This window comes from Panulirus ornatus, chromosome 3, assembly GCF_036320965.1.
Source record: "Panulirus ornatus isolate Po-2019 chromosome 3, ASM3632096v1, whole genome shotgun sequence".
NCBI classification, from domain to species: domain Eukaryota; kingdom Metazoa; phylum Arthropoda; class Malacostraca; order Decapoda; family Palinuridae; genus Panulirus; species Panulirus ornatus.
Window position 1 is genome coordinate 28,379,273 of NC_092226.1, and position 16,905 is coordinate 28,396,177.

Genomic DNA, 16,905 nt, shown 5'->3' on the forward strand with positions numbered 1-16,905 from the left:
CATATGCACCAATAATCACCCATCTCTCTCCATCCACTTTCAGTTTTACTCACATCAATCTAGAGTTTACTTTCATACACTCCATCACATACTCCCACCACTCCTGTTTCAGGAATAGTGCTACTCCTTCCCTTGCTCTTGTCCTCTCACCAACCCCTGACTTTACTCCCAAAACATTCCCAAACCACTCTTCTCATTTATCCTTAAGCTTCATTTCACTCAAAGCCAAAACATCCAGGTTCCTTTCCTCAAACATACTTCCTATCTCTCCTTTTTCTCATCTTGGTTACCTCCACACACATTTAGACACCCCAATCTGAGCCTTCAAGCAGGATGAGCATTCCCCGCATCACTCCTTCTTCTGTTTCCCCTTTTAGAAAGTTAAAATACAAGGAGGGGAGGGTTTCTAGCCCACCGCTTCCGTCCCCTTTAGTCACCTTCTACGACACCTTTGTACAATGGTACTATGCATGCATTCCGCCATTCCTCAGGCACTTCATCATGAACAATACATACACTGAATATCCTTACCAACCAGTCAACAACACAGTCACCACCTTTTCTAATAAATTCCACTGCAATACCATCCAAACCTACTGGTTTACCAGCTTTCATCTTCTGCAAAGCTTTCACAATCTCTTCTCTATTCACCAAACCATTCTCCCTTACCCTCTCACTTTGCACACCACCTCGACCAAAACACCCCACATCTGCCACTCTATCATCAAACACATTCAATAAACCTTCAAAATACTCACTCTATCCCCTTAATTCACCACTACTTGTTATTACCTGGCATTAGCCCCCTTCACTGATGTTCCTATTTGTTCTCTTATCTTACACACTTTATCTACCTCCTTCCAAAACGACTTTATTTTTCCTAAAATTAGTAAGTTAGTAAGATATATCTTACAAATATATTTTCACAAGTTTCTTATATTTTTCCTTAAGTAAACTGAGGACTATATCACTCGTTTCTTCATTTTTTAATCATTCTTATGTTAATATGTTGAGGACTATATCACTCCTTTCTTCATTGTTTTGTTTTTCTTATGTATCTCTTTTTCTTGAGAAAGAAATAATTTTTCACTGTACTTGACTATTTTGGTATTCAAACTGTACTCCTTTGGTCATAAGATTCATCTAGCGAGAAAAGTTGGATAATTTTTTTTTTTTTCTTTTTGAATGGCAATCATTTTTTCTGTATTCTTATCAAACACTTTTCAGCTGGCTCATTCAAACACAGATTTGATAATTCTGATGGCTCATAGGTGGCTACTCTTGTATATTTCAGTATATTTCTGGGTGTTATCTGAGAGGTGGATACCCACTTATTTTTCTCTTCAGTATTTCATAATGCTTTCCTTGTATTTACTGCATAATAATATATATCATATAAATACAGCATATAGTATTTTCTATAGGATACAGACAGGCATTTTGAGAGGGTTAGTAGCCTGGCTGCTTGACTACGAAAATGAAAAAAAAAAAAAAAAGAGTCCCCAGATAACACAATATTTACCAAACAGGTGGAAAAAATTATGCAGATACTCAAAACTGCACATCATACTTGTGGTAAGATGGTATCCATAATCTTGAGCATGGGTTCCTGAATTCAAAGTTGATAATCACCCATGTATCCCTTCCTGTAATCTGTAAACCACACTTTTCAGTCAGACTAGTCTGTAATTTACCAAAAATTCCTGAACTCCTTAAAGACAAGCATGACATTTATACTCTTATCACTCCCTTGCCTCTGCAGCCATTTCCATTGATATTTTTTAACCATAATTCAAGTAGCATATCAAGTGCTTCCACACATTCCTTTCACCAATTTGGAGAAATCTCATCAGGACCATGTGCCATATATAGCTCAAGATCCTAGTAGTTTGATGAAATTTCTAGCAATTTCAATGCTTTCTAAATCCTCTTTCCCAGTCTGTGTTTCTTCATTATGTTCACCAGCTCCCTTAAACAAGAATGAAATGATATCTAGAAGTACTTTCATCACAATGTCACAGCACATGCCTTTACAGTTTTAAAGCACAAACATTGTCACAAATTTTCATGAAATAGCTTTTTACAGATACGTAATATGTTGGTATTACACACACATAAAAAAAATTTCTTGTACTAAATATCTCCTTATGAAGAATATTCTTACATGCTAATACTTACCCGAGCTGGTGATATGTAAGGCACTCCCATAACAATGCCCCGACCACGTCCACCGAACCAGAGTGCACATCCAATGCTATCATCTAGTACTGATGTTAATGGAGCAACCAAGTGGCAGATTACTGACTCCCTCTCCTTTGCTAGTTCGTCTGCAGTTACATTTATCTGAAAGAAGGGGGTACAAAGCAATGTCATTATCAAATAATGCACTAATAAAATTTGGGAGAATTTAAACAACTTTAAACACTACAGATGAAGTAGGTTACCCACAAGCAAAAATAAAAAGGTACTCTTTCAATTCTGAGACTAATTCATTTGAATTTTTTAGGTTTTGCCATTAAACATAAACCATAGACATCATTTCCAATTGGTCATTCAGTCTCCTTGTATGGTTAATTCCATATTTCAGAAAGGCCCATGTCCCAAGCTATTCAACTTTTTTCAAGATTGTTTTGTGCATGTAATACTTATTTGTACTGTATGGGAAGGGAGTTCTGCACACACTGGGACCTATCTCTTGAACATTCTTTATCATATAACTTTTTAAATCTGTGTGCTCTCTACATTAACCAAACCTACAGTTATCTTATTCATCCACCACTCTCATACAGTGCACTACCATAAAAGTACATTCTCACATCTTTTTTAAAAACAAGTTTCTTGCTTGAGTTCAAGTTATATCCTTTGGTTGTTCTATCCCTACATTGCTCAAAAGAACTATTCAGGTTACCTCTCCCTCTTTCTTCCAAGGTGGGCAAATTAAAAACCTCTAGCCTTTCTCTGTAACTTGGCTCGCTTAATTCTGACACCAGCTTGTTACTCTCCTCTGGAATTTTGCTCTTAGTTCTTTGTGCATTTTTGGGGGTAGTGACCAAACATGAGAGAGAACAGACTGCTGAATAAATATTTATCCTTGAACTTAAATGTTATTCTAGTATTTGCTAGAAGACAGTTGGTCTCCTTAACTATTCTCTGAAGGCAAGACTCTAGCAACAGGTTAGGGACCATGTTGACTCCCAGATCTTTCTCACAGAAAGATTCCTGCATCGTATTCACTGCTAGATGATAATCATATTGAAGCCTTCTTTGAATGTGACCCACTCTCAATACTTTACAATAACTCTTGCCTAACTTTGAAGTCTGTTAAGGATTTCCAATAAGATAATGCAATCCTCCACACTTTTCATTTCCCTTATGACCTCCTCATCATCTGCAAACATATTCAGGTAGGAGTCCATAATGTCAGGCAAGTCACTGACTTAGATTTAGAAGAGTTCAGTAACGGTCTCAGAACAAAACCCTGTGGTATTCTGTTGGTCATCTTGACCCATTTTGAGAACTCCCATCTGACGTGTCCTTTGTCGCCTTCTATTTAGATAATCTTTTATCCATCAAAAAAAGCTTCCTCATTATTCCTCCCTGGTGATCCAACTCATTAATCAGCCTTCCATGATGTTTATGTCAAATGTTTTCTGGCAATCCAAATACAAACAATCCACCCAGCCTTTCCCACAACTCATATTTCTAAAACTGGTACCATCTTTACCCTCTTCTGGACCTTCTTTATTAATTATTTTTGTCTTCCTTTAGGTGCAATAAATAAATCTGAGAAGCTTACCCTAGTTTTGATCTAACAGGATATGAACATCTTGGTAAATATCTTCTTATCCATACACTTGAGGGCTAATCTAAAATTTGCCAGCAGACAATTAGTCTTCTTTTCTGTTCTCCTAACATGAGACTATGGCAACAGGTTAGGGATGATGCCAACCCCCAGGCCATTCTCACACAGAATCCTGAAGCTTATTCCCTGCTAGATAATCATATGGAGACCTTTCACTCAGCCTCATTTTTTCACATTTACTCGGGTTGAATTTCATCAGCCATGTATCAAAACAACTTTGGAGTCCATAAAGGTCCCCTTGTAAGTTGATGCAATCCTGCTCACTTTTCACTTCTTTCATGGTCTTCACATCACCTTAAAAAATATTCCTGTAGGAGTCCATATTTCTGGAAAGTCTTTCACACAGATAAAAGAAGAGTAACAGAACCCTGCAGCATTCTGTTAGTAAGTGCTACTAAATTGGATACAGCTCCTCTGACGTGTTGTTTGTTTCCCTTCTGTAAGATAATCTTCTATTTATCAGAAAAGTCTCCCCCATTTTCCTCCCTGGTGATCCAGCTTCTTAATCAACTTCCATGCACTACTTTCTGGCAGTCTAAAAACAAACAATCCACCCAGTCTTTCCTTTTCTCAAAAACAGAGGTATATTGTACCTAACCTAACCTAACCTAACCTTTCCTTAATACCATTTGCCTCTCACTTAGGCAATTTCTCTCAGTAGAAAGTCACACTTGCCTTCTAGTTATCTTTTCCGGAACCTCACAGACCATATTCATAGGGATACTGAGGGGGGGCCTGGAAGGTGAGTCAGCTATTGTTTCCTCATGACACAGCACAAGTGGAAAATTCATGTGAGAAACTCAGAAGTTGGTGACTTGAGTTTGAAGAGTAAGTGAAAGGATGAAGATGATAGTAAATGTCAATAAAAGCAAGGTTATTATGTTTAACAGGGTAGAGGGACAGGTTAGGTTGGATGCAAGATTGAATTGAGAAATTTTTAAGGAAGTGAAGTGATTTAGATACCTAGAAGACATGTTGGCAAATGGAACCATGGAAGCAGAAGTGAGTCATAAGGTGGGTGATGGGGGGGTAAACATTCTGAGGGCATTGTAAAATGTGTGGAGAGAGGTCATTATCTAGGATAACAAAAATGGGTGTGTTTGAATGTTGTATGGATGTGAGGCATAGGCGACAGATGAGGATGTTCAAAGGAGGGTGGAAGTGTTGGAAATGAAATGCTTGAGGACAATATGTAGTGTGAGGTTGTTCAGGTCGAATAAGTAATGAAAGGGTAAGAGAGAGGTTCAGTAGTAAAAAGAGTGTGACTGAGAGGGATGAAGGGTGTGCTGAAATTATTTGGATATACGGAAAGAATGAGTGAGGAGAGGTTGACAGAGAGGATACATGTCAGAAGTGGAGACAAGAAGAAGGGGCATTAATATTGGAGATGGAAAGTTGGAGTGACTGGGGCCTAAACATGCAGGAGGGTGAAAGGCAAACATGGGATATAGTGAACTGGAATAATTTGCTATATAATGGACTGAAAGAAAGCATGTGAAGCAGCTGAGGGAAAGGTCTAAGGGACTTAGCTTTGGATAGGAGAATGTGGTTTTGGGGCATGGACATGACAGTTTGAGAATGGATGTGAGCACATGTGGCCTTTCATTGTCTACTCCTGGTGCTACCTTACTGATATGGGAAATGTCAATCAAACATGAAAAGAAAAAAATAATATATATATTTAGAAAAGCAAATGAATTTGTATGTAGCATTTATGGATCTGGAGAAGGCATATGATAGAGTTGATAGAGATGCTCTGTGGACGGTATTAAGAATATATGGTGTGGGAGGCAAGTTGTTAGAAGCAGTGAAAAGCTTTTATCAAGGATGTAAAGCATGTGTACAAGTAGGAAGAGAGGAAAGTGATTGGTTCTCAGTGAATGTCGGTTTGCGGCAGGGGTGCGTGATGTCTCCATGGTTGTTTATTTTGTTTATGGATGGGGTTGTGAGTGAGGTGAATGCAAGAGTTTTGGAGAGAGGGGGCAAGTATGCAGTCTGCTGTGGATGAAAAAGCTTGGAAAGTGAGTCAGTTCTTGTTTGCTGATGATACAGTGCTGGTGGCTGATTTGGATGAGAAACTGCTGAAGCTGGTGACTGAGTTTGGTAAAGTGTGTAAAAAAAGAAAGCTGAGAGTAAATGTGAATAAGAGCAAGGTTATTAGGTACAGTAGGATTAACGGACAAGCAACTGGGAGGTAGATTTGAATGGAGAAAAACTGGAGGAAGTGAAGTATTTTAGCTATCTGGGAGTGGATTTAGCAGTGGATGGAACCATGGAAGCAGAAGTGAGTCACAGGGTGGAGGAGGGGGCAAAGGTTCTGGGTACGTTGAAGAATGTGTGGAAGGTGAGTACATTATCTCGGAGAGCTAAAATGGGTATGTTTGAAGGAATAGTAGTTCCAACAATGTTATATGGTTGTGAGGCATGGGCTATGGATAGGGTTGTGTGGAGGAGGGTGGATGTGTTGGAAATAAAATGTTTGAGGACAATATGCGGTGTGAGGTGGTTTGATCAAGTAAGTAATGAAAGGGTAAGAGAAATGTGTGGTAATAAAAAGTGTGTGGTTGAAAGAGCAGAAGAGGGTGTATTAAAATGGTTTGGTCACATGGAGAGAGTGACTGAAGAGAGATTGACAAACAGGATATATGTGTCAGAGCTGGAGGGAACGAGGAGAAGTGGGAGACCAAATTGGAGGTGGAAGGATGGAATGAAAAAGATTTTGAGCGATTAGGGCCTAAACATACAGGAGGGTGAGAGGCATGCAAGGAATAGAATGAATTGTGACGATATGGTATACTGAGGTCGATGTGCTGTCAATGGATTGAATCAGGGCATGTGAAACGTCTGGGGTAAACAATGGAAAGTTTTGTGGGGCTTGGATGTGGAAAGGGAGCTGTGGTTTTGGTACATTACACATGACAGCTAGAAAAAGTGTGAACAAATGTGGCCTTTGTTGTCTTTTCCTAGCGCTACCTTATGCACACACAAGGGAGGGGGTGCCTCATGTGAGAATGTATGTTAGAAATACTTAGAAAAATGATGGATTTGTTTGTAGCATTTATGGATCTGGAGAAGGCATATGATAGAGTTGATAAAGATGCTCTGTGGAAGGTATTAAGCGTATATGGTGTGGGAGGTAAGTTGCTAGAAGCAGTGAAAAGTTTTTATTCAAGGATGTAAGGCATGTGTACAAGTAGGAAGAGAGGAAAGTGATTGGTTCCTTAGTCACTCCCCTCACTTCATTTGCTTTAACCTTTAGCTATTCTGCACTCAATCTTTGCTGGTATTTCTCAACACAAGTCTCCTTTTCAAGCTCACTTACCCTCACCACTCGCTTCTCCCTACCACTGTTCCCTCATTTTTGAAAACCTCTACAAATCTTCACCCTCACCTCCACAAGATACTGATCAAGCATTCCACCAGCTGCCCCTGTACATATACAGTCCCAGAACATGCAGGAATTTGAAAGGTGTACAAGGGTTACAGCAACTGGACTTATGTAGTATAAAGGGGGCAACATTCTGTCAATGAACTGTACCAGGGCATGTGAAATGGCTGTGGGAAGCCATGGAAGGGTCTGTGGGAGACTGTTGTGGATAGCAGTGCACTGCACATGACAACTAGAAAATGGACATGAGTGAATATGGTCTTCCTTTCTCTGTTCCTGGTGCTACTTCACAAACACAGGAAATGGCATACAAGTATGAAAAGTATACAGATATAACCCACACAGCTAGATTTTGTGAGCTGTTTCCAGTAATACATCATGTACAACTGCATGGCCCTCATGGTTAATGAACTAAGTATTATTAATCATTTGCTCCTGCTTCAAAGTATATTTTGTCTTGAAAGCAAATTAGATTACACTTACCTCAACAAAGTTCCACTTTCTATGCGGTCTTATCTCTTGTAACTTTTGCCAACATTGCTTTCCTGAGATTCTGTCAGGTACTTCATAGTTTACAAGTGGGTTTGTTTCACTTTTTGATATATTTTTCTCACCAGATATATTAGAAGTTTTAACATTCTGAGAAACTCTCTGCATGAATGCTACATTGAGTAAGTCAACACTTTCTGACTCAGGCAAACAAGAATCTATAAGAAGTGCAATCATGGCAGAATCTAATCCACCTGAAAACAGAACTGCGATCCTCGAATGATCACACTTTAATGGAGAGTTTGTGCAACTGAGACACTTTGGTGGACATTTATCTATTCGTCTCTGTACAGAGTTTGTTAATACTTCTAACAGTTTTTTAATATCATCTTTCATAGATAAGTAAAGTTTGTCTATAACTTCCATATCAAATGAGCTTGGTAATGACTTAAGATGTAACAATAGGGAATCTGATGGAAGAGTCATGTTGAGAGCATGTTGAATACTAGACACCATTTTCTGTTTCTGAATTTTGATCACAGGCTCTAAAGACATTAGACTTTCTTCAGCAACATTTGACCAAGGAATCAAATTAACTTTAAATTCTTCTAAACTAACTGTGGTAAAATCGATAAAGTACAGTCCAAAGGCAGGTATTTCTTTGATATTTTCTCTCTGCCTGCACACAGATGACACCATGAATATCCCTTGCACTGTGGATGGGAGATGCCAAAGCAAGCTGTGCCTTCCAAACACATCACGACCAAAATACAACCTTTTCTTTTCTTTCTGGTAGTAGATAAGTGACCAAGGTCCCTTAATGGTGCCTAAAAAGGACAAAATTGCTGCTTCTCCTTTTGTTGCAAGATTATCAGATATATACTTTGTGTCACTCTCATTTTCTGGAATCTGCAATTTAGAGGAAATTTATTATTTTTCAATGTAAACCTGGAATTCATTAGAATACTGTTCACACTAATAATCCTACACAAAAACAAACACACAGCATACTCATTCTCTCTATATATTCTTACATATATATATGTATGCAAAAGTGTGTGTATGTCTGAAAATATTACACGTTTGCACAGCACAAGAAGGAAGTTATGCATTCATCGGACCAAATCTCTTGAAGTATCAAATAACCTTTTAAACTTCTATACACTGTTTGCATTCACAATATCATAACTTACTTTATTCCCTTTATCTACAACTCTGATACTATAAAACTAATACTTAAAATCTTATATGACAACTTTTCTAGTTTATTTCTTGCAACAACCTCTGATTGCTCTCTCTTTCTCTATATTAAGTTCTATAATGAAATGGTAACAGGGAAGTGAGGAAGTATGAAGAGTGTGGTTGACAGAGCTGAAGAGGGTTTGTTTAAAAGATTTGGACATATGGATGGAATGAGTGTCAGAAGTGGAGGGGAAAAGGAGAAGTAGGAGACAATTTTAGAGATGGAAGGATGGAGTTGCATTTTGAGTGGTCAGGGCCTAAATATGCTGGTGGATGAAAGGAGTGCACAGGACAGAGTGAACTGGATGGATATAGTATACAAGGGGCAACATACTTATAACTGGAATGAATAAGGACATATGAAGCAGCTGGGGATACCTATGAAAAGTCAGTAGGGCCTGGCTGTGTATAGGCAACCATGGTTTTGGTTGCCTATAAATTTGTATGGGATTGTTTTTAGAGAAAAGGAGGATATCAAGAATTCTTACATTTCATTTTTGCTCAGCTGCAGTTCTCTAACTTCTCTTATTGGTTACCTTCATGTAACAGAGTGAAGCATGTTAGCACCAAAGGGGGAACACCAGGCCTAGCTTATAATATATTTGTTTTGATGATAATAATAATAATAATAATAATAATAACTAGGCTCAGATTGGGGTGCCTAAATGTGTGTGGATGTAACCAAGATGTGAAAAAAGGAGAGATAGGTAGTATGTTTGAGGAAAGGAACCTGGATGTTTTGGCTCTGAGTGAAACGAAGCTCAAGGGTAAAGGGGAAGAGTGGTTTGGGAATGTCTTGGGAGTAAAGTCAGGGGTTAGTGAGAGGACAAGAGCAAGGGAAGGAGTAGCAGTACTCCTGAAACAGGAGTTGTGGAAGTATGTGATAGAATGTAAGAAAGTAAATTCTCGATTAATATGGGTAAAACTGAAAGTTGATGGAGAGAGGTGGGTGATTATTGGTGCATATGCACTTGGGCATAAGAAGAAAGATCATGAGAGGCAAGTGTTTTGGGAGCAGCTGAATGAGTGTGTTAGTAGTTTTGATGCACGAGACCGGGTTATAGTGTTGGGTGATTTGAATGCAAAGGTGAGTAATGTGGCAGTTGAGGGAATAATTGGTATACATGGGGTGTTCAGTGTTGTAAATGGAAATGGTGAAGAGCTTGTAGATTTATGTGCTGAAAAAGGACTGATGATTGGGAATACCTGGTTTAAAAAGCGAGATATACATAAGTATACTTATGTAAGTAGGAGAGATGGCCAGAGAGCGTTATTGGATTACATGTTAATTGACAGGCGCGCGAAAGAGAGACTTTTGGATGTTAATGTGCTGAGAGGTGCAACTGGAGGGATGTCTGATCATTATCTTGTGGAGGCTAAGGTGAAGATTTGTATGGGTTTCCAGAAAAGAAGAGTGAATGTTGGGGTGAAGAGGGTGGTGAGAGTAAGTGAGCTTGGGAAGGAGACTTGTGTGAGGAAGTATCAGGAGAGACTGAGTACAGAATGGAAAAAGGTGAGAACAATGGAAGTAAGGGGAGTGGGGGAGGAATGGGATGTATTTAGGGAATCAGTGATGGATTGCGCAAAAGATGCTTGTGGCATGAGAAGAGTGGGAGGTGGGTTGATTAGAAAGGGTAGTGAGTGGTGGGATGAAGAAGTAAGAGTATTAGTGAAAGAGAAGGCATTTGGACGATTTTTACAGGGAAAAAATGAAATTGAGTGGGAGACGTATAAAAGAAAGAGACAGGAGGTCAAGAGAAAGGTGCAAGAGGTGAAAAAAAGGGCAAATGGGAGTTGGGGTGAGAATCATTAAATTTTAGGGAGAATAAAGAGATGTTCTGGAACGAGGTAAATAAAGTGCGTAAGACAAGGGAGCAAATGGGAACTTCAGTGAAGGGCGCAAATGGGGAGGTGATAACAAGTAGTGGTGATGTGAGAAGGAGATGGAGTGAGTATTTTGAAGGTTTGTTGAAGTGTTTGATGATAGAGTGGCAGATATAGGGTGTTTTGGTTGAGGTGGTGTGCAAAGTGCGAGGGTTAGGGAAAATGATTTGGTAAACAGAGAAGAGGTAGTAAAAGCTTTGCGGAAGATGAAAGCCGGCAAGGCAGCAGGTTTGGATGGTATTGCAGTGGAATTTATTAAAAAAGGGGGTGACTGTATTGTTGACTGGTTGGTAAGGTTATTTAATGTATGTATGACTCATGGCGAGGTGCCTGAGGATTGGCGGAATGCGTGCATAGTGCCATTGTACAAAGGCAAAGGGGATAAGAGTGAGTGCTCAAATTACAGAGGTATAAGTTTGTTGAGTATTCCTGGCAAATTATATGGGAGGGTATTGATTGAGAGGGTGAAGGCATGTACAGAGCATCAGATTGGGGAAGAGCAGTGTGGTTTCAGAAGTGGTAGAGGCTTTGTGGATCAGGTGTTTGCTTTGAAGAATGTATGTGAGAAATACTTAGAAAAGCAAATGGATTTGTATGTAGCATTTATGGATCTGGAGAAGGCATATGATAGAGTTGATAGAGATGCCCTGTGGAAGGTATTAAGAATATATGGTGTGGGAGGCAAGTTGTTAGAAGCAGTGAAAAGTTTTTATCGAGGATGTAAGGCATGTGTACGTGTAGGAAGAGAGGAAAGTGATTGGTTCTCAGTGAATGTAGGTTTGCGGCAGGGGTGTGTGATGTCTCCATGGTTGTTTAATTTGTTTATGGATGGGGTTGATAGGGAGGTGAATGCAAGAGTTTTGGAAAGAGGGGCAAGTATGAAGTCTGTTGGGGATGAGAGAGCTTGGGAAGTGAGTCAGTTGTTGTTCGCTGATGATACAGCGCTGGTGGCTGATTCATGTGAGAAACTGCAGAAGCTGGTGACTGAGTTTGGTAAAGTGTGTGAAAGAAGAAAGTTAAGAGTAAATGTGAATAAGAGCAAGGTTATTAGGTACAGTAGGGTTGAGGGTCAAGTCAATTGGGAGGTGAGTTTGAATGGAGAAAAACTGGAGGAAGTGAAGTGTTTTAGATATCTGGGAGTGGATCTGGCAGCGGATGGAAACATGGAAGCGGAAGTGGATCATAGGGTGGGGGAGGGGGCGAAAATTCTGGGAGCCTTGAAGAATGTGTGGAAGTCGAGAACATTATCTTGGAAAGCAAAAATGGGTATGTTTGAAGGAATAGTGGTTCCAACAATGTTGTATGGTTGCGAGGCGTGGACTATGGATAGAGTTGTGCGTAGGAGGATGGATGTGCTGGAAATGAGATGTTTGAGGACAATGTGTGGTGTGAGGTGGTTTGATCGACTAAGTAACGTAAGGGTAAGAGAGATGTGTGGAAATAAAAAGAGCGTGGTTGAGAGAGCAGAAGAGGGTGTTTTGAAATGGTTTGGTCACATGGAGAGAATGAGTGAGGAAAGATTGACCAAGAGGATATATGTGTCGGAGGTGGAGGGAACGAGGAGAAGAGGGAGACCAAATTGGAGGTGGAAAGATGGAGTGAAAAAGATTTTGTGTGATCGGGGCCTGAACATGCAGGAGGGTGAAAGGAGGGCAAGGAATAGAGTGAATTGGAGCGATGTGGTATACCGGGGTTGACGTGCTGTCAGTGGATTGAATCAAGGCATGTGAAGCGTCTGGGGTAAACCATGGAAAGCTGTGTAGGTATGTATATTTGCGAGTGTGGACGTATGTATATACATGTGTATGGGGGTGGGTTGGGCCATTTCTTTCGTCTGTTTCCTTGCGCTACCTCGCAAACGCGGGAGACAGCAACAAAGCAAAAAAAAAAAAAACTAGTACACATCCCAGTTAAGAAAACAAAATGGAAAACAATAAAGAATGCCTGTATAAATGTGATTTTAATGAAATGTGATGAGTAAATATAAAAAATGTAAGACCAAATAAGAATACCTCAAAACCTGCCAAAATATCTCCATTCCAAAGCAGAATATTTCCATATTCATCAGTAACTGGCTGTGTTGTTGGTTCTATTCCTTGCAGCCACAGTACACACCCTTCAAACACTGCAGTAACCTGGAAAAATTATAGCTTTCATGTGCCTTTCCTAATCACTTGTTCTATTCCTACAGAGACAAGTACATCAAGTATCAATCTTCTCTCTAGCAACTAATAGACAACAAATACAATGCACGAAAGCTTGAGGCAGACTAAGACTGAAACAGAGTGAGTCTACCCCATGCTACCAAAAACAAGTGCAATATGAAATAAATATGGTGCGGCATTTGAGATATCTTATTTTTTTCTTAAATCATCACCAATATAGTTTTATTATTTGTCTGTTAAATCTGAAATCCATTATACTGGGTCTGTTAAATCAAAGGTTTACTGTAATCTTTTCCAGAACCTTACTACACTCATTAGTTAGATCAGCCTGTAGTTCAACACCTGTCCCCAAAGTCCTTTCTTATATATAAATTTGCTGTTTCTCGTTTTCCATTCCCTAAGCTCTTTGCCTCTCTCAAGTGACATTTCCTTTTGGGAGGGTAGATGACCATGTAGGTGAGGCACAATTCAGGATGGAGTGGAAGAAATGTTTGTATAAGATACTTAGGAATTCTTTTTCTTGTCCAAATCTGGTACCAGTAAAAGTTCTGAGAGCATAGTTTGTTTATAGCCTTTGTTTGGATGTTTATGGTCAAGGCAATGAATGTCGTACATGTGTCATACTTCATGCCAAGAACAGTTGGAGTTTTGTTGAGTAGGGGATGGTGGTTCAATATTTAGGGTGATGGGAGGTTGCAGAATGGGTTCACTTCAGTTAGGATTTAAGAGGGTGAGAGTAGATTTTTCTGATTATGCAGGCATTCTCTTTTGAGTGAGCTAGTGTTCTAATTGCATGATTTAATGACTCATGTTTGTTATGTACATGTGTATATATGTATATGTCTGTGTGTGTATATATATGTGTACACTGAGATGTATAGGTATGTATATTTGCTTGTGTGGACGTGTATGTATATACATGTGTATGTGGGTGGGTTGGGCCATTCTTTCGTCTGTTTCCTTACGCTACCTCGCTAAAGCGGGAGACAGCGACAAAGCAGAATAAATAAATATAAATATAAAAAATATGTTTGTTGTAGTCTGTAGTCTGTGGGAGGTGGTGGGAGGACATATATAGGGAAAAACCACAGCACGTTTCTAAAAACACTCACCTTATCACTAATGGATACAACTTTCTTCCCATATACATCAGGCCCTCGATGACAAAGAAGGGTGTGATCTGAGCAAATCTGAAAAAAGAAATGAAAATAAAAAAACAGGAAAATCATCCTACTTTGAATATTCTGTATGTCTACTTATGTAATTCCTATTCATCACCTTTCACGCACATCTTATCCCATTCCTCATAATATTCTTCACTACTCTAGCCCTTTACTTGACTAAGTCGTCTCTGATATCTTTTCCTGATCATCTCACCCAAATACTCTTGTTTAGTTATTTACTCCACATCATCCACCTAATTTGTTGAAATAAGCATTCACTGCATCCATCCTTTTCAAGACTCTATCCCCAGGTACTGTACCTAAACTTCTAATGTTTCTTAATCTTTTGTCCATCTAATCATATTTATAATACCACCTCCCTTTCTGAAATACAAGCACACTTTTTATTTGCTTTAACGTTAATTTCTTACAAAATAGAAAATAAAAATCCTAGGGACCAGAATGGCACACTGAAATTCCTTCTCACATCATAAACTGTATGCAGTATTTCTACATTCTTTTATTAGTACACTCTTCTTACACCTACACCTACACCTCCTCTGTTTTCACTACAACTGAATTCATGCAAATATACTGTCAGTCCTCACCTCCAAATTATATTTTCTCCACATGCCTGTCACTTGAACACTAAGACTTTTATTCTCATAAAATACAGTCCTGCCTGTACAATGAAACATCTTCCGACTTATTCTTTTTTCAGTCAGTCCATTATCCACAAGCCAAACCACTTCTCTAAAAGTGGAGTCAGTACTACAGTATTACCAGTATGTTTCAGCATCATGCAACAATGCAGGGCTTTACTATTTATTCCAACAAATCTCCCTAAAGCCACAGACTTATTTTTCAGATTTAAGTTACTCAATCATCCAGCATTCTACTTGCCCGATGTCTCAGGTTTCATTCACACTGAAAGCACTCAACTTGTGTAATGTTTCCATGTTGTATGTGAAAGTTTAATATGTTGTCAGTAGCAGGGGAGTTATTCTAGGTTATACATGCATTGATTGTATATGGAACAGTGAATGGTGGGATGGCAGTTGTTTCTAGAAAGATTTTGTGTAGGTTTTTCATGATTTCTCTGTTTAGGGATGAAGTTGGTTTGTGGCTGATTTTTCAGCAGTATCTCATGAGTATATGTGAGTGTTCTTTGGGAGAAGGGATGTCATTGGAATAGATCAGGAGGGCTCCATGAATGGATTGGTGCAGTAACTGTGGATCTTCCGTAATGTGTACTAAAGTTGGTTGCCATGGATCTTGTGGTTCAGTTGTGGAAGTAGTGCCAGCTTTCAGTTTGTCTCTCATCAAGTAGTTTAGCGGTGGTGGATGGTGTCATTTAGAGTACTGATGTGTATTCTGATTTCGCTGGTTTGATTGAGCTGGTTTGTTTGGTGTGTAACATTTCTTTTTTTTTTTTTTTTTTTTTTTTTTCTTTGTCGCTGTCTCCCGCATTTGCGAGGTAGCGCAAGGAAACAGACGAAAGAAATGGCCCAACCCACCCCCATACACATGTATATACATACCTCCACACACGCAAATATACATACCTACACAGCTTTCCATGGTTTACCCCAGACGCTTCACATGCCCTGATTCAATCCACTGACAGCACGTCAACCCCGGTATAACACATCGATCCAATTCACTCTATTCCTTGCCCTCCTTTCACCCTCCTGCATGTTCAGGCCCCAATCACACAAAATCTTTTTCACTCCATCTTTCCACCTCCAATTGGGTCTCCCACGTCTCCTCGTTCCCTCCACCTCCAACACATATATCCTCTTGGTCAATCTTTCCTCACTCATTCTCTCCATGTGCCCAAACCATTTCAAAACACCCTCTTCTGCTCTCTCAACCACGCTCTTTTTATTTCCACACATCTCTCTTACCCTTACGTTACTTACTCGATCAAACCACCTCACACCACACACTGTCCTCAAACATCTCATTTCCAGCACATCCATCCTCCTGCGCACAACTCTATCCATAGCCCACGCCTCGCAACCATACAACATTGCTGGAACTACTATTCCTTCAAACATACCCATTTTTGCTTTCCGAGATAATGTTCTCGACTTCCACACATTCTTCAAGGCTCCCAGGATTTTCGCCCCCTCCCCCACCCTATGATCCACTTCCGCTTCCATGGTTCCATCCGCTGCCAGATCCACTCCCAGATATCTAAAACACTTTACTTCCTCCAGTTTTTCACCATTCAAACTTACCTCCCAATTGACTTGACCCTCAACCCTACTGTACCTAATTACCTTGCTCTTACTCACATTTACTCTTAACTTTCTTCTTTCACACACTTTACCAAACTCAGTCACCAGCTTCTGCAGTTTCTCACATGAATCAGCCACCAGCACTGTATCATCAGCGAACAACAACTGACTCACTTCCCAAGCACTCTCATCCCCAACAGACTTCATACTTGCCCCTCTTTCCAAAACTCTTGCATTCACCTCCTTAACAACCCCATCCATAAACAAATTAAACAGCTATGGAGACATCACACACCCCTGCCACAAACCTACATTCACTGAGAACCAATCACTTTCCTCTCTTCCTACACGTACACATGCCTTACATCCTCGATAAAAACTTTTCACTGCTTCTAACAACTTGCCTCCCACATCATATATTCTTAATACCTTCCACAGAGCATCTCTATCAACTCTATCATATGCCTTC

General features: G+C 39.6%; 2 protein-coding genes across 4 annotated transcripts in view; one reads left to right on the forward strand and one right to left on the reverse strand.

The window, feature by feature from the left end:
• Positions 1 to 16,905, forward strand: part of LOC139761649 (succinate-semialdehyde dehydrogenase, mitochondrial-like) — a 228,420-nt gene that overhangs the window by 79,652 nt on the left and 131,863 nt on the right. The gene's annotated exons all lie outside the window — the stretch shown is intronic.
• The window catches only part of LOC139761637 (asparagine synthetase domain-containing protein 1), a 40,150-nt gene that overhangs the window by 18,406 nt on the left and 4,839 nt on the right, over positions 1 to 16,905 (reverse strand). For 2 of the 3 annotated variants that reach the window (XM_071685932.1, XM_071685923.1), the window contains exons 3-6: positions 14,143 to 14,220; positions 12,878 to 13,000; positions 7,734 to 8,648; positions 2,179 to 2,343 (exon numbers count right to left, since the gene is read on the reverse strand). In XM_071685932.1, the coding sequence (XP_071542033.1) occupies positions 2,179 to 2,343; positions 7,734 to 8,648; positions 12,878 to 13,000; positions 14,143 to 14,220 (1,281 nt within the window). The remainder of the gene's footprint in view (positions 1 to 2,178; positions 2,344 to 7,733; positions 8,649 to 12,877; positions 13,001 to 14,142; positions 14,221 to 16,905) is intronic. The other variant, XM_071685941.1, reaches the window with a different exon arrangement.